This window comes from Hemicordylus capensis, chromosome 5, assembly GCF_027244095.1.
Source record: "Hemicordylus capensis ecotype Gifberg chromosome 5, rHemCap1.1.pri, whole genome shotgun sequence".
Classification (NCBI taxonomy): Eukaryota; Metazoa; Chordata; class Lepidosauria; order Squamata; family Cordylidae; genus Hemicordylus; species Hemicordylus capensis.
Genome location: NC_069661.1, coordinates 30656940 through 30679868, shown reverse-complemented (window position 1 = coordinate 30679868; position 22929 = coordinate 30656940). Strand labels below are relative to the sequence as shown.

At 45.3% G+C, this 22929-nt stretch overlaps 1 protein-coding gene across 3 annotated transcripts; it reads left to right on the top strand.

Moving 5' to 3' along the window:
- Positions 1 to 863: 863 nt before the first annotated feature.
- Positions 864 to 22450, top strand: LOC128327965 (alcohol dehydrogenase class-3). 3 transcript variants are annotated; one of them, XM_053257401.1, is made up of 9 exons: positions 864 to 1015; positions 9911 to 10012; positions 11553 to 11694; positions 12722 to 12809; positions 14007 to 14226; positions 15986 to 16246; positions 19387 to 19522; positions 21486 to 21624; positions 22181 to 22450. In XM_053257401.1, exons 1-9 carry the CDS (start codon positions 1001 to 1003, stop codon positions 22203 to 22205), a joined length of 1128 nt encoding a protein of 375 aa, XP_053113376.1. In that variant the 5' UTR covers positions 864 to 1000; the 3' UTR covers positions 22206 to 22450. The 3 variants fall into 3 exon arrangements, with proteins under 3 accessions (XP_053113376.1, XP_053113374.1, XP_053113373.1); XM_053257399.1 differs by lacking the exon at positions 864 to 1015 and adding an exon at positions 1778 to 1834; XM_053257398.1 differs by lacking the exon at positions 864 to 1015 and adding an exon at positions 9371 to 9529.
- The last annotated feature ends 479 nt before the right edge of the window (positions 22451 to 22929 follow it).

Here is a 22929-nt window from a genome sequence, read left to right as displayed (position 1 = left end):
TCACAGTGGGTGGCAACTCCCATTTCCCTCACCTTTTGCCCCTTCTTCAGATGTTACACAAACTGGAGTCTGATTCAAACATTATGCTGTACAAGTGTACAGATGTCTGTACACTTATACATGTGTTTGTGTGAATGACTGTACCTGTGTTCATTTTAAAAGTAAACCTGGATACAAGTCCTTCAAAAGCATGGTACAGATAGGAAGTGTACTTCTGTACCTATACTCAGCATAATGCAGATGACTTTACCTGTGTACAGATCTGTACCTGTCCTGTGTACACTGTACACTCATTGAACATAACGTGTGAATGGACCTTGGGCACAGGGGAAATGTGAGCAAGTGCCTAGCCTCACCCCAAACATGCCCACAGGATAACCAACCTTTTGGGGGGGGGGAGGGGGTTCAGGGTATAGCTTGTGCCTCTGCAGACAATGGACTTCGGGAGAATCAGGGGACGTGGCTGGCTGGTGCACCTTAAAGTGTTGCCTATTTTAAATTTTTCCCTATCTGAGAGCTCGCAACAACATACCGGCTTAGTATATTATATAGAAGTAAAATCTGTCACCCTTGCAAGCCGATCTTATGTTTACTCAGGAGCAAGTCCCACTAGTTCCAAGATGGAAAAGCTGTAGGCTGCTACAGCCTGTAGCACAGGTGTAATGCAAAAGAAGCCGTAAGGCGTAAGAGAAGCCGGACACAGCAAAGAAAGAATGGCAGAGATCAAGAATTCGCTGCTGCTCCAATTCCTCGTGCAGCGACAACCCAAGCATGCGTATTCGGAAGTGAGCTGAGCTCCATTAAGTTCAAAGAGGTTCCTCCCGCCTTAGCAGCCTGCTTAGACATACAAGCCTCCCCAAAGGAGGAGGAGAGTTGGCCAACCCCTTTGTAGGCGGGACCCGAAGCAGCGCGCATGCCTTGAGCTGCTGCTACTGCGGCTTCTTTGAGGAGGGTAGTTCGCGGGGGCTCCTGACCGGGGGTCGGAAGATCAGCGGAGCAGATGGCGAGCGGCGGGGTAAGTGCCTCTCATCGTGCTTCCAGGCCTCGCCACGCGTTCCCTGGGATTGCAGCCGGGGCGCGCGCTCGTGCTTATGTCGAACCCTGCAGAGCTCCTTGGCGCAGGGCCTGCAGCTACAAAGGTAGCGGTGCGAGAGGCGACATGGCAGGCGAGACAAAGGAAGGCGCACAGGGAGGAAAGGGGTTGCTGCGCTTGCAATTCTCGGGCAGCCCGATCCTATGCATGCTTACCTGCTTGAGGGAAGTTCCGCTGAGTTCAGTGGGGCTTGTTCGCAGTTAAGGTGTGCAGAGTCAGTGTACTAGGAGAGGGCTGGGCAGAAGTTCTTGAAAAGACTGGCTTCTAATTTCAGGTTGGGATCGGAGTCTGCGTCTGCTTAAGATAGAAACACGCTCTGGACTGCGCTCAGAGGCACTCTCGATTAATATGGCTGTTATATATAATCCCTTCCCGGGTTCAATTCTGGCGCCCAAAACTTGCCCCAGGCCAGGATGGACCGTGGCACGGTCCCTTAAGCACTGCTTTCCCCAGCTGGTTGGTTGCAACCAGAGATTCTTCTGGGCTGTGCTCCCAGGATGCTGGCTTAAAGACTAGAGGCAGAGGTGGGCCACCCTGGCCCTCCAGATCTTGTTGAACTACAACTTATTTTTTATTTCTCTATGTAAACAGCTTTGGGAACTGTTGTTAAAAAGTTATACCAATATATAAATATTGGTAGTACTAGTAGTATAACTCCCACCATCCCCAGCTACAGTGGTTTGAGGATGCACGAATACGATGGAGGCACCAAGATTGCCCACCCCTGGACTCCAGAGGAAGGTTTGATGTTTGCAGATTTTATATGTTCCTGACACATTTTGACGTATGAGATGGAGAGAGAAAGGCAAAGCACGCAACCGTGATTGGGATCGGCCCTGAATAAACTCATCTTGTGAGTAGAGGAGAGGATTTGCTCCCTGTTGGCAGTGGCACCTGCCACTGTTTAAAGTTTAACTTTACAGTAGAGCTCAGTTTCCTTGTCCATATTGGCTCTTCTTTTGGTCATTCATGTGATTGCTTCTGGCTTCTCTCTCTCTCTCAAAACAAAAAAACAAAACACCTACATCTGGCAAATCATGAAATTAGTGGTATGGATGTATGTTTAGATTTCTTATTTGGTTTCATGGTGCTCACTGCAGTTTAGACATGTGGGGTGGGGAGTGTCTATATTCGGTTTGCTGCCTCCACTCTCAGTCCACATAGAAAAGCAAAGCTTGCATGGATTTTTTTTAAAAGAAGCCCTCAGAGGAATCTTGTGGGGCAGCCATTGCTTTTGGTAGAGCACATAAGGTTCTAGAGCACATGAATGAACAACAACAAACATTTATATACTGCTTTTCAACAAAAGTTTCCAAAGCTGTTTATATAGAGAAATAATGAATGAATGAGATGGATCCCTGTCCCCAAAGGGCTCACAATCTAAACAGAAACATAAGATAGACACCAACAACAGTCACTGGAGGTACTGTGCAGGGGGGTGGGGGGGTGGATACGGCCAGTTACTCTCCCCCTACTGAATAAAGAGAATCACTACGTTAAAAAGGTGCCTCTTTGCCTAGTTAGCAGGAGTTGGATGAATGAAGTTGGATGTTTGGTTGGGTGGTTGGCAGAACAAAGTTGCATGTTTGCATAGACTTCTGATGACTGAATGTTCTAAATTAGTTTCTGGCCATTGCAAAGCTGGAAAATGTATGCATGTTGCATAAAAGTCATTGCAGAATGGTGTGGGGAGCCATACCCTGCTCCCCACTCTGAGACACTGTAATTGGGGTGGGACGGGGGGGTCTATTCCCCAAGTAACTTTATAACTTTGTGGACCAGTTTTACTATGAATGATGTTCTTATCTCTTCCTTTCTTTTTAAGTTTGCGCTGCTGCCACCAAGGTCTTCTGGCTTAGGTTTGTGTCCTGATAACCCCTTAGTAGTGTAGCTGAGGGCTGTGTGGGGAGAAATATAACCCACAGGACATGGAGTGAACTTTAAAATAAAACACAGTCAAGTTTATTGATGTAGAAGTAACTTAAAAGTTTCTCTCTGCCAAAACAGGGCTTTACACACGTAATAGTTTCTATAACAATGTTTCAAACTTAGTACTTTAACAGAGGCTGGACTTATAAGTTACTGAGGTGCCTGTGTTGGATACAGTGAGCATTCCTTGAACACTCATGGTGGTGGTTTCCTAGCCCTTTTACTGGAAACCACCGCCCTGGTTGAAGACCCATGTATATACCATACGCATCCAGCATTCATACTTAAGAGTCACGCTTGCTAACTGAAGGTGTCCACTGGTGTGTACAACGTACTAACCACCTCCCAATATCCAACCCAGAGACCCTCCTTAGATATCCTAGCCCTAACCGTCACTGGCTCATCCAACCCCTCTCTGACGCTGTGAGCTACCAGTTAGACAGTTTAACTGCCACTCTCTGCTCCATTCTAAAGCCCCTCCCTCAGGGATCCCACCTGGAGGTTGGTTCCTTGGGCTTCAAAAGATGATTGACAGCTCTAGAGTTGCTGCCAACCATCACAAATAGTGAACAACTGTGAGCAAAAAATCGTCCTGTTCTACAGAAGGGATTCTCAACGTTGGGTCCCCAGATGTTATTGGACTTCAACTCCCATAATCCTCAGACAAAGGCCACTGGGCCTGGGGATTATGGGAGTTGAAGTCCAATAACATCTGGGGACCAAATGTTGAGAATCCCTGTTACAGTGTTCCCTCTAACAGGCATTCCCAGATGTTGTTGACTACAACTCCCAGAATCCCCATTGCAGCTGGGAATTCTGGGAGTTGTCATCAAGAACATCTGGGAATCCCTGTTAGAGGGAACACTGGTGTTCTATAAATTTATTTACTTATTTATTTTACTAGTAATTTTTAGCCCATTGTAATAATGGGCGCTAGCCTTAAGGGGAAAAGAGATTTATTTATGGCCCCGCCCCCCGAGTGCGGCCGCAAGCGGGCCCAGTCCTTTCCTGTTCGGCCGCTGCGGCTACCGCCACCTCTTGCTGAGGCCGCGGCCGCCATCGGGGCTAGTCGCCCCGCCACCGCCTCACCCGCACTCTCGGTGGTGTCGCAGCTGCCGCCATCGGGGCCAGTCGCCCCGCCGCGGCCACCGCTACCTTTGGCCAAGGCCGCGGCTCCGCCGCCGCCTCGGACACACTCTCCTCCTGCTGTTGGCGGCGGCTGCTTCTCCTCGGCCCGCCGCTTCTGCTCCTCCCGGCCCTCTCGCCGTAACGGCGGCCGCCGCCATCGGAGCCAGTTGCTCCGCCGCGGCCACCGCCTGGTCCAACATGGCCGCCCGTCTCTGGGCAGCTGTATATTTTTCGCCCGATCTGGGCATGTGCTCCACGCATGCCCAGAACGGGCGAAAAAGACACAGGCGGCATGGCCGCACGCCCAAGGCTTTTATGGTAGAGGATTAGATTTATATACTACCCTTCCAAAATGGCTCAGTGCGGTTCACAACATGATAAAAACAATTAAAACAAATTAACAGTTAAAATCAAACTGTTAAAACACAATAAAACAGCTAAAAGCCCTGAAAATCAGGGAAACAGTTTAAAACAGTTTAAAACAATCTGTTTTAATCTTTCCCAAAGCCCCCATTTGTTTATCTAATTGTCTTGAGTGAACCCTTTGTGATACATGTAACAGTTCAGTTCACACAAACAGCAACATGGAATAACTGCCCATGTGGAGGCTGCTTTGTTTGTGTGTGTGTGTGTGTGTGTGTGTGTGTGAAGTTCTTTGCAGTGATTTGCTGGAAGTTTTCCTTTGAGGATGGACTGCAGCTCAGCAGACCAGTGCATGATTTGCATATACAAGAGCTTGAGTTTTATTAATCCTCTCCTGATATGATATGTAGCCAGCATGGTGATGTAGTTAAAAGTGTTGAAATAGGACTGGGGAGCCCCAGGTTCAAATCCTGGTTCAGCCATGGAATTCATTGATTGACTCCAGGCCAGTCACTTTAGCTCTCAGCCTAGCCTGCCTCACAGGATTGTTGTGGGGATATACATAACCATGTACTCTGTACATGGAGGAAGAACAGGATATAAATGTTAAAAAGAAATAAAAATATGTTGGATGCCCCAGACCTGGGGATTATGAATGACATCATGCACTACTATCTAGCTAGTAATGCAACCAGAAAGTAGCCAAAGCCACTTGAAGTACAAAAGAAGCAAGTCTAGAACTTAGAAGCAATTCTTTTCAAGAACATTTGCCTACTCCTAACACACTATGCACACCTTACCTGGGAATTAGCCCTCCATTTCAGTTGTGCTAAGTGGGTAAAGCCTGTGGAGACGGGTTCCGAAGAGTCTCTGATCTCCAAAATCTTACTTGCATGGGCTGGAAAGTTCCTTGCTGCTCCTGAGAAACATAGTTGTTTGTTATGCTATTTGCAAAATCTGACATTCTCAAATAATTCTAATTCTTCTCCGACACCCCCTTTAACTATTTAGCAAAAGAAGATATACTGTCAAAATGTTGTAATTATTGCATGAATAGTAACTTGAAAAAGACTACATTTGCAAAAAAGTCTTTCAGAGATCAAAGAGTGGAATAAAAAGTAGAGCATGTTTCAGTGTTAATGCTTCATCAGAGTGCTAAAATTCAATGTATCACATTTCCATTCACATTTGTTTGCAGAGGATTATTTTTGTTTTTACAATCTCTATTCACCAAACACATGGTTCAAAAGATTCCTTTTTCAGGGGATCGAAAACTGAAGATGAAATGGCTTGAAAACAGCCTTCAGCTGGCATAAATAATAAAACCAATGGCTGTCATACTGAAAAGTACTCAAAGGAGTTCCACTGAACTTAAGTGGTCCTTTTAATTTTAATGGGGCTACTCTGAGTAATTTTCCTCAGTATGTCAGCCAGTCAGTGTTTGCTTTTGTTTTCAAGCTTTTTTAAAAAGTCTTTTCAGGATGCCAAATGTCACACTATAAGGCGTGTAAAGGCCTTTTATTTAAAGTAATATAATTTGTCCCTGAAATGTTCATTTCTTTCACAGAATAGGTGTAAAGGTGAGGGAAAGTGAAGAATGTAAATATTTTACTTGGCATCAGGTCTCTTTGAACTTCACTCCCTGAGAAAGTAACCAGTTTAGGGATGGTCAACCTTTTTGCAAGTGTCTGATTCTTCCACATGGTAGAATATGTACTGATATGTTATGAAAGCATATAATGTTCATAAACATTTTTATTATTATTCTCTCCTTTTTATTGTGTAGATTAAAATAAAATTAAAAACTACAAATAAAGAACAGACTTTTCAACATATAGACATTAACTTCAGTGTTCCATGTCTCATTGTTTAAAATCCACACTCTTATATCCCAGATTCGAGTGTGGATTTTAAACAGTGAGACATGGAACACGGAAGTTGATGTCGGTACGTTGGAACATCTGTTTTTAATTTGTTTTTAATTTTCTTTTAATCTGTGCAATAAAAAGGTCTGGAGAGAAGAATTTTGATCTAGATCCATTATACGCATTGCATCGCCAGTATATCAACTATTATTATTTTATTTACATTTGTATCCCACTCTTCCTCCAAGGAGCCCAGAGTATGTGGTTATGTTTAGCTTCACACCCCTGTGAGGTAGGTTAGGCTGAAAGATAAGTGACTGACCCAGAGCCACCAGTAAGTTTCATAGGGAACATTGGAGGCTGCCATATACTGAGTCAGACCATAGGTCCATCTCGCTCAGTATTGACTACACAGACTGGCAGTGGCTTTTCCAAGGTTACAGGCAGGAATCTTTCTCAGCCCTATCTTGGAGATGCCAGGAAGGGAACTTGTAGCCTTCTGCTTTTCTCAGAGCAGTTCCATCCCCTAAGGGGAATATCTTACAGTGCTCACACATCAAGTTTCCATTCATATGCAACCTGGGTAGACCCTGCTTAGCTAAGGGAACAGTTCATGCTTGCTACCACAAGACTGGGTGGGGATTTGTGCTTGGGTCTCCCTGGTCCTATTCATTGCATATTTCTTTTACAAGCTGTTGTTGCATGACACATGGGGAAATATGGGTTGCCACCAGTAGCCATGTGTCTCTACAACAGATCTGCAGAACACATGGCCCGAGGGCTGGAAATTCCCCAGGTAGGAATTTCCTGCAGGGACAGTCTGAGCCATGGAGACCTCTTGGCTTGGCCCATTGATGTGAAGGAGCAGCTCGGTGCCTTTGGCCCCTTGAGACACTGATGGGCCAACAAGCAAGTAGCCAGTTGCTTCTGCAGCAGCATTAGGCAGGCACAGGCAGAGTGCAACCCAGAAAGGCAGAGGTTTCTCTCTTCTGTCAGTTGCCTCTACTCTGAGATGGGCCCATCTTCCATCCTCTCTGGAAATTGCATTATAAAGGAAAGCTAGTGGTTAGAGTGCTGGACTAGGACTGGGGAGACCCGAGTTCAACTCCCCATTCTGCCATGAAACTAGCTGGGTGACTCTGGGCCAGTCACTTCTCTCTCAGCCTAACCTACTTCACAGGGTTGTTGTGAGGAGAAACATACTGTAAGTATGTAGTGCACCGCTCTGGGCTTCTTGGAGGAAGAGCGGGATATAAAATGTAAATTTTATACACACACACACACACACACACACACACACACACTACACACACACACACACACACACACACACTGTAGTGAGCATGTTTACTTGAAAATAGATCCCATGGTGTACCCAGTAAGGCTTACCTTGAGTAAACATGCCTAGGAGTGCAGCCTGAAAGCAACAGTGATTTAGGGAGAGGAGAGGACCTCGCATCTGTCTGGGACTGACCTGCACTCCAGGTGCCCGACTAACTGAACAAGGGTAGGCCCAATTTTCTGGCCGCTGTCCTTGGTTAATATAATCAGTCCCTTGACAGGTGGGGGGAAGATCTGCAAGTACTAATAATTGCTTTCATTAATATTGTTAATCGGTTTTAGTGTAGTAATTAATGCACTGAAAGAACACACCAAGTAATGGTTGGTTCTGGCCCACCGGCGCATTTGAGTTGTGCACCCCTGCCCTCTAACATCTATTTATACCTTAGCAAAGAGAAACTGCGGAAAGTAGGACGTAATTTTTTAAAAATATGAGTCTTAATACACTAACCACCAGGGCTGCACAACTTCTGCCCTCTTGCAGATGTTGGTCTACAACTCCCATCATCCCTGACTGTTGGCCACTGTGACTGGGGTGATGGGAGTTGTAGTCCAACAGCAGCTGGAGGGCCGAAGTTGTGCAGCCCTGCACTACTACACCATGCTGGCTGGCTATTGCAAGTCCATCATCATCTTTAAAATGCATGTAATGTGTTCAGGGCGTCAGTGTCTGACATTCTTTCTAAATTATTCAACTGAAGTTCTATTGCAATTCCTTTCGAGTAACTCTTGAGTATTACTAATGAGTAACATCATCTGGATGTCAGCCAGTGTTCCTCCTCTTCCAATGCTTAATCAAAGGTTGCAGCTGAAGAACAAAAAGTTCATTTTGTGTCTCCTTTCTTGCTTTCTAATTATATAACTGGTCCATTAGGGCACTGCAGCATAGTTAAATAGTTTGTGTTCCCATTCACTCGTATTTTCCTCCGTTTTGCATAGATAATTCTGGCAGCAGTTATGAGATATATTTATTAATTATCTGTTTTTATTTTTTAGATGGTTAGTAGACACAAGGGGGGAACTCAGTATGGACTGCAATGTACTTTTAAGTCTCCGATTACATTAATTTGTGTAAATATTATTGGTCAAATAAGTAGCTGCTATTGCACGTCTGCCAAATTTATCGAATATGGTGTGGAGAAAGTGGACAGATAAATCTACTTTATATTCTGCTCTTCCTCCATGGAGCCCTGAACAGTGTACGTGGTTATGTTTATCCTTGCAACAACCCTGAGAGATAGGTTATACTGAGAGATCCATGACTGGCCTAGGGTTACCCAGTGAGTGTCATGGCCGAATGGGGATTTGTTCTTGGGTCTTCCTGGTCCTACTCCAACACTCTTAACCACTGCACCACATTTTCTCCCTGTCTCATAACACTAGAGCAGGGGTTTCAAACTGTGGCCCTCCTGAAGATGTTAGCCTACAATTCCTATCATCCCTGGTTACCGGCCATTGGGGATTATGGGATTTATATTTAAAAAAACAGCTGGAGGGCTGCACTAAAGCTTGGACAATTGCATGAAACTGATTGGCATAAGATTCAGGACAAATGGGAGACCATACTTGTTCATACAACCCATAAATAATGTCTGGAATTCACTGCTATGGGATGTGGTGTTAACCACAAGCTTTTGATGGCTTTAAAAGGGAACTAGACAGATTCATGGAGGAGACATCTATTACTGATGACCGAATGGGCCGAATTCATCATGGCTTTGTGGAACTTCCATGGTCAGAGACAGTATACCTTGTTATCAGTTGGAGTGGGGGACAGCAAGAGAAGTCTATTAACCTTCATGCCCTTCTTGTGAGTTTCCCAGGAGCATCTTGTTGGCCACTGTGGGAAACAGAATGCTGGGTCTGATTTAGCAAAGCTACTCAAAATAGAAGCAGTCTTCCTTTAGTGATCCTACTGAAAGTGATAGCTGTGGGTATTCGTTTTTCAAGTGAAATTTTGAGAAGAAACAAAATTGTGGTTTTCCCCCCAAGGGTCCATTTTGATCTCTGCGGTTCTGACAGTTTCTCTAAAAGTTCCTGCAGCGAGTCACTGATGTGACTAGACATCAGCCTTTAATTTGAAACCTGGGATTGTTTCCAAGCAGTTCCAAGTAACTGTGAACTTGGGAGAACAAAACGGTAATTAATTGAGCTTGCTGCGCAATAATGGAATTCTTTCCTTCTTATTTAGGTTATCAAGTGTAAGGCTGCAGTTGCTTGGGAGGCAGGGAAGCCGCTGTCCATTGAGGAGGTAGAAGTTGCACCACCGAAAACTCATGAAGTTCGTATCAAGGTAATGGAACAGTTGGATGATGGCTTACGCGTGTTTGTGTGTTTGCTTGTGTTTGCTTGTGTTTGCCTTTTAAAACTACTTTGCCAGCCCAACACTTTAAAAAGAAAAATTAAGGCTTTTACTTCTAATTTAGAAGAGGTCATGGTGGGAAAAATCATTTGGGATTGTTCTTGTTAGGTGCTGGAACTAGAAATAATAAGACAAGGTTTCTGTATTCCTTCTTGCCTCAGCAAATGCCTTGCCACCATTTGTTGAAAAGGATGAGCGTCTTCTCTCTTCCTTGGAGCTGGCGATCAACTCCCATCATCTCCCGCCACAATAAATTACAGCTGGTGATGATGGGAGCTGTAGTTCAGCAGCAACTGGAGAACCAAGATGGCCTCCCCCATCCTAGAAGTTGCATGGCAATACCCGTCCCTTCCCAGCAATGAAGTTGGGGGTTATTTGGCTGCTTATTTGCCAAGATGCCTAAAGTAGCAAACTGGCTTTGGGGTAGGAAAGGGAGTGTGGGGAGTAGAAACCTTACTTGGCTGTGGTGCTCCAGAGCACCTCAGCTGAGCAGCAGCCATATGGGCGAGCCCCACCATGCTTTCCTACTTGGGAACTGGAAAGTCGAGGCGGGGAGGGTCGTGGTTTCTTGGCTGCTGTTCATCTGTGGTGCCTTGGCCAAAACAGCAAAAGGATGACCAGGGGCAGGCAGCCACACGTTGGGCTTAACGGCCAAGGCCAGCCAAAAAGTCTGGATCTCCAAATAGAACATTGCACATGTTTTTGTGAGCAGTACATTGTTCTTCATAGTTCTTCTCCTTAGTGGACTTTTCAACTTGTCCACTAAGGAGAAGAACTATGAAGAACAATGTACTGCTCACAAAAACATGTGCAATAGTTCAGTGTGCTTCACATGCATTGCCTCGGTAATCTAGTCATGTAGCTCAGTACTATTATTGTTATATTATTATATTATATTGTTATATTTATTATTAATTTGATTTCTATACCACCCTTCCAAAAATGGCTCAGGGAGGTTTACACAGAGAAATAACAAACAAATAAGATGGCTCCCTGTCCCCAAAGGGCTCACATTCTAAAAAGAAACACAAGATAGACTCCAGCAGCAGTCACTGGAAGTACTGTGCTGGGGGTGGATAGGGCCATTTACTCTCCCCTTGCTAAATAAAGAGAATCACCACGGTAAAAGGTGCCTCTGCTCAGTTAGCAGGGGATTGGCAGAAGAGCTGAAGCCAAAAGAGAACAGCTTGCTGAAAGCCATCTAGAACATGGGTTCCCAAGAGTGGGTCCCCAAATGGTCAAAGGCCATTTGTAGCTGGAGATGATGGGAGTTGTAGTCCAGCAACATCCAAGAACCGACAGTTGGGAACCCCTGGTCTAGTCAATTCATTGACTGAGGTGTGATTTGAACCGGGATGTCCCAGGTCATACTTGTGTAGTCGCTACACTACCCCGTCTCTGAAGTCTTGAAAATGCAGTGCCACTTTAGATCACCTTTGAGATTACTCCAGTTGTGATTCTTCATTCACAGATTGTTGCCACTGCAGTGTGTCACACCGATGCCTATACTCTAAGTGGAGCTGACCCTGAGGGCTCTTTCCCTGTGATCCTGGGCCATGAAGGAGCAGGAATTGTGGAGAGTGTTGGCGAAGGAGTGACTAAAGTTAAACCAGGTAAGGAAATTATCTCTCCTCAATTATCTCCTTTATTTAATCTTATTTTATGCATGTTGAGTTTACCTAGGATTCTTCTGCATGTCTCTCTGAGTAACAGCATACAGCTGCAGTCTCGTCATTAACTGATGCCATAATTTCCTCTTGAAGTATTGAGCCTTACCCACACCTGCATGAATAAGTCTTTTATTAAAATTAAGCTTGTGAGAGCTTGACACTCTTCCTGATGTCTTATCAAAGAGAACTGGTCTTAATATTTTGTACCCCACTGTTCCTTGGAACTTCATTTGAATGTAAGTAGCATTTGCATGATCATTGAAACCAAAGTGATGCTGACATTTGTGGGCCTTGGGTCAACAGGAAGAACGTGATAGTATGAAATTATCACTTTGCAAATGGGTGTGAACAGGACACTTACAGGAAAAGTCTTCAATGTGCTGCACAGGAAAAATAAAGGAGGGCAATGAAGATCTGGCAATATAGTCACTGACTGGGGGACTGTACTTCCGTGAGGCCCTTCCTGTGATAGTTGCTGTGAATCCTGATCTAGAGGAAGAGTTGGATACTTGCCAGGACATCCATCATTTATGAGTGGGGAGCATTCTGAAAAAGTGGCAAGGTGCTACACCCATTCATGAGTGCAACCTGTGAAGACACACACACACACAAACCTTCTCTAAATTGAGGTAGCCAACTTTTCAGCTTTAACAACTGAGCAATAGAGATAGTTTTAGTAGGTACAGCTTTTCTCCGCTTTACAACATAAGAAGGCCTGAAATGCCCTCCTCAGCATAACTGCCAAAGAAATAAAGATACAGGAACACTAATGTTCATAGTTTGACCTCCTTTCACCAGATCTGTGTGTGTTGCTTTGTTCTTGTAACTTCTTTGAAGGACTGTAGAGCACAGGCATATCGCCACTTAAATTTATTTGCATTTCATTGCTGTTGTACTGCTCACATGCTTGCTTTGACCTTTGCCATTTAAAAACCAAACAAACTATACACCCACTGTTTGTGTCTTCCAGGTGACACAGTTATCCCTTTATATATCCCACAATGTGGAGAATGCAAGTTTTGTTTAAACCCTAAAACTAATCTCTGCCAGAAAATAAGGTTGGTACACTTATTTCTTTTGCTTTGTTGTACAGGGCAAGAATGGTTGGTACACAATGGCTAGTGCCAGGGGCCCAAATAAACATGGAAATGGAGCTGTAGCTCAGTAGAGGAGAAACTCTTTTGCATGCAGGAGATCCCCGGTTCAATCGCTGGCATCATTAGGTAGGCCTGGAGCCTGGAAAGACTCCAGTCTGAAACCATGGAGAAACTGCTGCTGGTCAGTGTAAACAGTACTGAGCTAGATGGACCAGTGGTCTAACTCTGTATACGGCAGCTTCCTTTGTCCGTGGTTTGCGAAATAAAGAGACACACTGTCTTTCTAGTGGCTCCTCCTCTTTCCTCAGTCCTCCATGAATCGGGTCCCATCGGTGATCTGTCACTATCCACACTGGAGCATTTTTTTATAAACCATTTTATATCCTGCTCTTTCTCCAAGGAGCCCACTTAAGTTTCTCCTCACAACAACCCTGTGAAGTAGGTCAGGCTGAGAGAGAAGTGACTGGCCCAGAGTCACCCAGCAAGTATCATGGCTGAATGGGGATTTGAACTCGGGTCTCCCCGGTCCTAGTCCAGCACTCTAGCCACTACACCACACTGGCTGTCCATGAACCAGCAGCAATAGTATGTTTCATTTCCATTTGCTCTCCTATTACTGAACAAAAGGAAGTTGGACTTCTCTTCTATACCATTGATAGAATAGGCAGACTGTCCAGCAACTGTCCCTGTTCAGCCCAGCATAGCATGTCTCCAGTGGCTGTTGCTGATGTTCCCTTTGTAGGCATTTCGGTTTTATTTCTTAAATTGTGAGCCCTTTGGGGGGAACCATACCTTTTGCTGTGTAAACTGCTTTAAGAACTTTCTGAAAAATTGTTGTATTAATACTTTTAATGATAGCTTCACAAGTCCGGTTTCCCTCTTTCCCTACCCAAAACCACCTCCCAGATTGGTTCAAAATTGGGAAAATGTGCATGCTTTTGTCTGACGGGCAGTCTATGAAGCTTACACTTGTTAAATGTGGTGACTACCTCTGTATACCAGAGTTAGTCACCAGAATGCTTGGAGGGCCATACACTATGCTTGCTTGACATACTTGATTTTCCTCTTTCTGACACATTTCGTTATCAGTGAAACCTAGTTGTGACCTCATATATCTAAATAAATTTCCTTGATTGTTTTTTGTGTCTTGTTTTGAAGAATCAGCCAAGGAAAGGGACTGATGCCAGATGGTACCAGTAGGTTCACATGCAAAGGGAAGCAAATCCTCCACTTCATGGGAACAAGCACTTTCTCCGAGTACACTGTTGTTGCAGACATTTCTGTGGCTAAAATAGATGCTTCAGCTCCCTTGGACAAAGTCTGCCTGCTGGGCTGTGGCATTTCTACAGGCTACGGTGCAGCTCTCAACACTGCAAAGGTAAGAGACGTGCTAGTGCTTTTTCTTTCTCTTACAGATGCTTTAACTGAAACTGTAACCTGCTGGATGGGACTCTGTGGAGGTGGTTCCTTTTATTTCCTTAAGGGCTGGCTTGCATGTTACATGCAACGCTGGAGGGTGCTGAAAGAGAAAGGATTGACTGCTCCCATCACCGCTGACTTTTTTCCATTCAATTGCAGCCTCCAAGGCTGCTTTTTCTTTTTAAAAGCCACTGGAGAAAGAAACATACAGTGTTATCTGTAGTTTTGTCCCAAGTCTCTTGCATAACTTAATGCTGTACCCAGATGGCATGTGTTGCACATTCCAGTTTTGGTGGAAAGAGAGGGGTATAGCTACATATGCAGCATTTTTATTTAAATGGGAATGGTATGCTGAACCCATAACCAAAAACCGATTCAGAGAGATCTTTTCAGAGAACCACAACTGAACCCGGACCCAGTATCTGTCGGTTGCGATGAACCAGAATCAAATACCAGAACCAGAGCTGGCAAAATAACTTTTAAGTTGTGATTTTTGATGATGATCTGTCAATTCAATTTGTCTGATGATGATTTGTCAACCCCTGCTAACTTGGCAAAGAGGCACCTTTTAATGTGGTGATTCTCTTTACTTAGCAGGGGGAGAGTAACTGGCCCTATCCACCCCCAGCACAGTACTTTTGCTGGTTTCTATCTTATGTTCCTTTTTAGATTCTGAGCCCTTTGGGGACAGGGATCCATCTTATTTATTTATTTATTCTCTGTGTAAACTGCCCTGAAATCGAATAAATAAGTGCAAAAAGATAAGAGAAGTAATCGGGCTGACTTATGGTTCTGTAATCAAGCATCAGCTTGTAATTGTATAACTCATTTTTTGTATTCTGAGGTGTTTTTTTAATCCTATTGTATACATTGCCCTTGTAACCCCCCCTTTTTTAAAAATAAAATGTTTTCTCTTAACTATTAACTATTAGAGCTATTTAACTCTATTTAACATTGTACTGGAGGCCCCCTCTATTTGTGCAGGTTCCGTTTCCACCAATATGCATGAATATGGAAATCTTTCCCCTGTGGGAATCCAGGGGTTATTCCTTACTCTTTAAAAAAAAAAAAATCCAAAAAGCAGGAAGGGAGCAGAAATAAGGGTAGAAAAGCATAGTGCCTTGTTCTTCAAGAATGCCCCCCAAATCCTCTTATTTTTTGTTTATTTTCATTTTATTTTTTTTACGAAAAAGAGCCACAAAATGACTCTATTCTTCAAAATGGAAACGACATCAGAAGTAATTCCTGGCCACTCAAGAACCACGGATAGGTGAACTTTGCCTATATTTCATGATAAAGAAACTGGGTCTCTAAGACACATCCGCAAATACATATTGCAGTCTGTGAAACCACGGATAACAATCTCCTGTATTCGTTTTATAGTTACAGTGTAAGCAAAACTTTGATATTCTGCATGAAATGTTGTATTTGAACAGTTTGAATAATCAATCTGTTAACAAACCACACTTTAAAGTTAGTGACATGAGGAAAATTACATTAAGTATTCCCATTTGAAATTACAAGGATCTTGTACAATGCCTAACGTGTCCTTTTAGTAATTTTCCTCAACTTGTATGCCAGTATCTGAACCCAAGAGTTAAAAAAATACTGATCAATCTGACCTGGAACCAGAACCAATTTTGTAGTTTGGCTCCCCAAGTTTAAGAACTGTTCCCTCTTCAGTAGCTTTCTTTCCAATGTGATCTTCTGTCTCCTAGGTGGAACCTGGTTCTACCTGTGCTATCTTTGGCTTGGGCGGAGTTGGACTAGCTGTAATCATGGGCTGTAAAGTGGCTGGTGCAGCCCGGATCATTGGGATTGACCTCAACAAAGACAAATTTGCAAAAGCAAAGGAATTTGGGGCCACAGAGTGCATCAGCCCAGAGGACTTCAAGAAGCCTATTCAGGATGTCCTGGTTGAGCTGACAGATGGAGGAGTAGACTACTCATTTGAGTGTATCGGTAATGTTGGTGTCATGGTAAGTATGTTTGTGCGTATCGATATGGATAAAATAAGCTAAGTACAATCTGAGGTCCTGTTTACAGAATACGTTGTGGCAGAGGTTCCCAGCTGATGTTGCCTGCCACTCCTCTCATTCTCACCCACAATGGCCTCTGACCATTGCAAACCCAAAGTCGGGAACCCCTATTATGTGATCATAACTCGTGAGGTTATTCAAAAAATGAATTAAGAAGCTGTTACAAATTAAGTCTTATCCACCCTGGAATGATATTGGGTACTTTCCTTTTGTGCAGAATAAAAGGAGAAAGTGATCAGTGGCGCACCTAGGCAATCTGGGCACCCAGACCGCCATGCTGTGAGGCTGAACCACTGATATTCTAGCCACCATGTGCACAGCTGGGGGGGCAGGGTTGAGGCGAGCAGGCCTCCCCTCCGTGGCGGCAGGCAAAGTGAGAGCGGCTGCTGAGCCTGACTGGGTCAGTGGTCTCTGAGAACTCCAAGGTGCTCCTGCGCAGTTAGAATAGAGTCCCACAAGTCCATGGGCTTGCGACACTCTATTCTAACTGTGCAGGCACACTGGAGTGCCTTGCAGTTCTCAGAGGCTGCTGAGTCAGTCAGGCTCAGCAGCCGCTCTCACTCAGCCCGCTGCCACGTTGGCGGGAGGGAGGCCTGCTTGCCCCACCCCTGGCTGCGCATGTGGTGGCTAGAATATTGGTGCTGCAGCGGGGAAGAGGGCTTGCGGCGGCAGGAGGCCCCTCCAGGCCTTTGGAGGCCATGGACCAGGGTCCCAAGGTCCAGGGGTAAGAGCACCTCTGAAAGTGATCAACTGCTGGGCTTTAATGTAGTTCTTTCTAGGTTTTTTGGAGTTCACCATTCCATAGAGAGACATGGTGACCCTGTAAACAAGGCCCAGTTCACACATGCAAACAGCATAGTGGTTGCTACCTCCAAACTCTTGAGGCTACTCCACAAGACAGACCATTCAGCACACATGCATATGTCTAGTGCAAGCTGAACACGGTGTGTGCAAGATCCAGGGGCAAAATGCAAATCAGCAGAACTTAGTGGCAACTAACTGTTTTGCTCAGTCAGATGAAAATCCATCAGCTTCTATTGTCTGGCTAGAATACTTCTGAGAAAGGGCACAAGGAGGTGGTTGCTGCCTCAGTATATATGGGTTGTTTTTAGCCATCATGGCCAATATCCACATGTACCTATGAACTTGTATTTCTAACAATGCAATTCATAATGTCCTTCATGCTTCTTGTGAACTGCCTGGAGCTGTTAGGAGAGGACAGTAGAGATGTGCAATAGGGGTGTGCACGGAACCACAGAGCTGCGGTAGGGATAGGCCCGGACCGGTCCGGAGGCCATTGAAATAGCCTACGGACTGGTCCGGACCTGAGCGGTCCGGTTCGGGTGGGGGCAGGACCTTTAAGAGCGGCGGGAGGGTTTACTTACCCCTCCCGCCGCTTTCCCGCACTTTTGCCGTAATTCCAAGAGTAATTGGGGTGGCAGGATACCTCCCTGGCGCCCCTTCCCCGACGTTGCTGGGAAAACTCCCAGCAGTCCTTTGCGCGGCGCGCGTGCACGTCCCAGCGGTGCGCATGTCTCTGTGACGTGTGCGCGCACCGCGCAAAGGACTGCTGGGAGTTTTCCCAGCAACGTCGGGGAAGGGGCGGCAGGGAGGTATCCTGCCGTCCCAATTACTCTTGGAATTACGGCAAAGGTGCGGGGAAAGCGGCGGGAGCAGTAAGTAAACCCTCCCGCCGCTCTTAAAGGTACCCCCCCACCCCAGTGCCGGACCGCAGTTGGCAGTTCTGTGCACACCCCTAAGCTGCGGTCTGGCACTGGGGTGGGGTTCCCCTTAAGGGCGGGGAGGGTTTACTTACCCCTCCTGCCGCTTTCCCCCCTCTGGCACAAAATGTTTCTTAAAGCCTTTTGCACAGCACTGCACTCCAAGCGGGGGAAGGGGCGGCAGGGAGGTATCCTGCTGCTCCATTACTAAAAGAATTGCCAAAGCGCCGGAGAAGGGGTGGCAGGGAGGTATCCTGCCACCCCAATTACTCAAAGAAATATGGGCGCCAGAGGGGGGAAAGCGGCGGGAGGGGTAAGTAAACCGTCCCCACCCTTAAGGGGACCCCCCCACCCCAAACCACCCGAATCCGAATCGCCCATGTCTGGACCAGTCCGGAGGCCTATAGAATGGCCTCCGAACCGGTCCGGGCACATCACTAATGTGCAAACTGGCTTGAGGTCGAGCCAGTTCGCCATTGAATCGGACCGGGCCCAGTTCGGCGTAACCTCAAACCGAATCCCCTGGGCCAGCTCAGACCCAGTTTGGTTCGAATAGTTTTTTTTTTAAAAAAAATTCTTACAGCACTCACACTTCTCCCATTCACACAACCCAAGCATGCAAACAGCCAGTGCTCATGGGCGGCGGCCTTCAAAATGGCCACCAGGAAAGGGCCGAAAAAGCCTGAAAATGGACCTAAACGGCCCGAAGACCGGGGGAGGAGGGACTTTCGGAGGACACCACCACCCCTGTAGCTGAGGCAGCACCACACCCCCAGAGGCTGCCGGTGAGCTTTTTTTCTTCAAAAAATCAACTATTCGAACCCCGAACCAGCTTGAACTAAAAACGGAGCTAGGGTTCTAGTTTGGGAGCACAAAACTGAACATGCCCAGTCTGAATCCAGTCAGGAGCCCAACCAGGCAAACCAGTTTTGTGCACACTCCTAGTGGACAGTACAGAAATGTAACAAAGGGAAGGAGAGCTGGTCATGTGGCAGCAAGCATCAGTTGTCCCCTTTGCTAAGCAGGATCCTGGTTTGCATTTGAATGGGAGATGTGAGCACTGTAAGATATTCCCCTTAGGGGGTCAGGGCCACTATGGGAAGAGCATTTGCATCTTTGCATGCAGAAAGTCCCGGGTTCAATCTTTGACATCACCAGATGCGGCTGAGAGTTTATCCTGCATATAACCTTAAAGCTGCCACCAGTCTGTGTGGACAATACTGAGCTAGATGGACCAATGGTCTGACTCGGTAGAAGGCAGTTTCCTACGTAAAATATTCAGTCAACATGTAATTCTTTTTAACATTCTGCTTAGTAGAGTGTCTCTTATGCCTTTCTCCTTTGTCTTTCACTTCTTAGAGAGCAGCCTTGGAAGCATGTCACAAAGGTTGGGGTGTCAGTGTGATAGTTGGTGTCGCAGGTGCTGGTAAGGAGATTTCCACCCGTCCATTCCAGCTGGTCACCGGGCGGACATGGAAAGGAACTGCCTTTGGAGGTAGAACTTTTTGGAAATTGTGATTTGAATATCTTGAAGGTGGGGGCAGGGAGTTGTGTCCTCTTATCTGGGGCCTTCTTTGCGGCTAGAAAAAAGGCAACTAAGGGGAGTCGGAGGCTTATAAACATATACTAGCAGACCCGGTGCATAGCATCCGAGCTGCTAGTTCATCGCTCGCTCTCTCCCCCGCCCCACTCTCTCCTGACTCTACCCCCCCTTCAGCCCCATTTTGTTCTCCCTCCACCGCAGTTCTTTCCTATCCCCATCTGCACTTCCATTACCCCCATTCTCGGCCTGACCGCTGCTTTCTTCCCCACCCACCCCCCTGTCACCGCTTTCTCCCCTCTGCGCCTTTTCCTCTCCCTCTCACTTTTGTTCTGCCTCAGGCCATTGCGCTCAGTCCACCTACCTCCTCGCCGCCACCATTATTTCCCTCCTTCCCACTTACCCACCATTATTTCTCGCCACCGCCATTATTTTTCTCTGCTTCCGGTCCAGAGTCCACCCCTGCCCAAGGCCGGGACCTCTCGCAGCGTGTCACCAGAGTTCCACCGCAAGAACCTTGCCACACATCTCCATGGCTGGCCAAGTGAATTAATTATATAGATGGTGTGAAGAGAGTGAATAGAAATTTTGTCCCTCTTGCACAACACTAAAACCAAGGGTCATCTCATGAAATGGATTGCCTGGAAAACAGGCAGTCAAAAAGTACTTTGGACAAAAGAAAGTACTTTTATGCAGCATATAATCTGTGGAATTATCTGCCACAGGATGTGGCAACGGCCACCAGCTTGGATGGATGGCTTTAAAAGGGGCTTAGACGAACTCATGGAGGACAGGTCTATCAATGGCTACTAGTCTGGTGACTACAGGCCGCCACCACCACCAGCAGCCTCAGAGGCAAGATGCCTCTGAATACCAGATGCATAAGAGCTGCAGCAGGAGAGAGGGCATGGCCACCAACTTGGATGGCTTTAAAAGGAGTTTAGATAAATTGATGGAGGACAAGTCTGTTACTGACTACTAGTCTGGATGGCTATAGGCTAGGTTCAAAGGCAGGATGCCTCTGAATGCCAGTTTCAGGGAAGCAACAGCAGGAGAGGGAACATGCCTCTTCCTCTCCTGCTTGTGAACTTCCCAGAGGCATCTGGTGTGGGATACAGCATGATGGGCTAGATGGGCTTTGGGCTTGATCCAGCAGGGCTCTTCTAATGTTCTTAGCCCTGCACAGGAAACTGAGAAGAAGAATCCTGTGCTACCTTACCGACTAACAATTCTATTGTAGCATAAACTTTCATGAATCAGCATCTATTTTATCAGATATTTCAGGATAGTAATAGGGAGTCTAAGAAACAAATTTCTTCCAGTCTATTTAGTTGTCTACCCAAAGCTTCTCCAAGGAAGTATCACAACTTTTCCCAATAACTTTATTTTTAAGTATCTCCTGGGTTATTATCCTTCTAGGTAAAAGCAGTCGTTTTTCAATTTTAAAGAGTCTCCATAGATATGTTGTATTCTAATTTCATTTTATGCCCTGCAAGAAAGTCCTTTATCACTTTTGCTTTGGGTATCTTGTTAGAGTTTACTACCTATGCACTAAGAAGATTGTATACAAGGGAATCCCAAGGCTGAAACATAATAGTCATTCAGAAACATATGATGAGCATCTAGCATGCAGCAAAGAGCAACACCTTGGTCTCTTCCTGCCACTTCTTTTCACAGCAAACTAATAGTTACATGGAACAAGAGGAAAAGCTTCAGGAATTCTTAAACTCAACTTCCATCCAATTTCTTTCAGAATTGTCATGGTAGAAAACTGACTGGATCTTTGTCGGTCAGGGGGATAGGCAGGAATGCATTTTTGTGACTTCTGAACTATCCTTAAAGAGATTGCTCTAAAGCTGTGTTGTTGGTCCATTTTGCTGTGAGACTAAATTCCATGACAATTTTCACTTTCCATCAGGCTGGAAGAGTGTAGAGAGTGTGCCAAAGCTGGTGGCTGAATACATGTCCAAAAAAATAAAAGTGGATGAATTTGTGACACATACACTACCTTTTGACAAAATTAACGAGGCCTTTGAACTCATGCATGCTGGAAAGAGGTAAGTGTTTCTGCTTACAGTTGATGACAAACATTTGCAAAAGTTTTTCTCGCATTGTGATTGAATAATTTTAAGGCCATTGCTATGGAAGGCTGGGTGGGAGTGGGGGCCAGTGTTCCCTCTAACAGGGATTCCCAGACATTATTTACAACTCCCATAATCCCCAACCAAGCCATTGCAGCTGGGGATTCTGGGAGTTTTAGTCAACATCTGGGAATCCCTGTTAGAGTGAACACTGCTGGGGGCAATACAGTTAAAAGCAGACAACTGAAAAGCCAATGATCCCCCCCACCCCAGAAGATAATGTCTTTATGGTATCCTACCATTCCTTGCAGGAATTCTGACTAGCATACATAAAATAAGTATTTTCTTATTTCCTGACAACAATCCTGTAGGGAAAATTAGGAGAATGATTAGCCCACAGTCATCCTGTAAACTTCAGAGGGGAATAGATTCTTGAACCCAAGTCTCCCCACTAAACACTCTATCCGCTTTGATAGGATCAAATTCAAATAGTTACACTACATACTAAATGAATCATGTGTTTAATTTGTAGTATCCGAAGTGTTCTGAAGCTTTAAGAAGCCTGAAGAAGAAACTTCGCCAGTGTACACTGCAAGGTTACTCAACATGCCTTTTGAAGAGAAGCTGAATTGAGCGTTTAGTTAGAATCAAGTTGGAAAGAATCTGCTTTGAAAATAGGAATTTAGAACTCCCAGTATGTCATCAGGTACTTCTGTAATCAATTTCTGATCTTACTATACCACTAAGTGCCCAGAATCTTAACAATGGTCAATAAATTTGTTTCTAACAATCATATAATGAACTTCGAGTCAGCGGCCTTTCTTTTATTTTAAAATGTCCTAGTTGTCGGAGAGAGAAAATCAAGCTGCCAGTGGCGGGAGGGGAAGCATGGCTAACTCCCTTCCATGCATGGCTGCACTTTAGCCCCAGGGTTGGCCGGGGGGGGCGCACATGCATGGAAGGGCTTACTCTAACCTGGACTGATACACTGAACACAGCTGATAAGGTGCAGCAGGGAACACATTTTGCTACAGCTTGCTATGTTTCCTTTAACAAGATAGTATGTTTTGGCTAGCTTTCAATAACTAACATCTTCAACAAGAGTTGCTACAATAAACAGTAGGGAGATAAGCTGTATTTCAATGAGGCCTTCCACCATAGAAAGAATTTTTGCCCTTGAGTAGCCAAGATTAAATACACTTTCTCTTCCTGTAAAGTTTCAGGAAGGGAAACTTCTGAATTGTGAAGTCTTACTTACAAAAATGACAGGTATAAGTCAAT

What these genes read in the sequence shown, in the direction of transcription:
- LOC128327965 (XM_053257398.1), top strand. Translation starts at nt 9,386, where the DNA reads ATGGAGGAGACATCTATTACTGATGACCGAATGGGCCGAATTCATCAT. An exon ending in TTAACCTTCATGCCCTTCTT is followed by an intron (nt 9,530 to 9,910) that starts GTGAGTTTCCCA and finishes CTTCTTATTTAG; the next exon opens with GTTATCAAGTGTAAGGCTGC. An exon ending in TCGGTAATGTTGGTGTCATG is followed by an intron (nt 16,247 to 19,386) that starts GTAAGTATGTTT and finishes TTCACTTCTTAG; the next exon opens with AGAGCAGCCTTGGAAGCATG.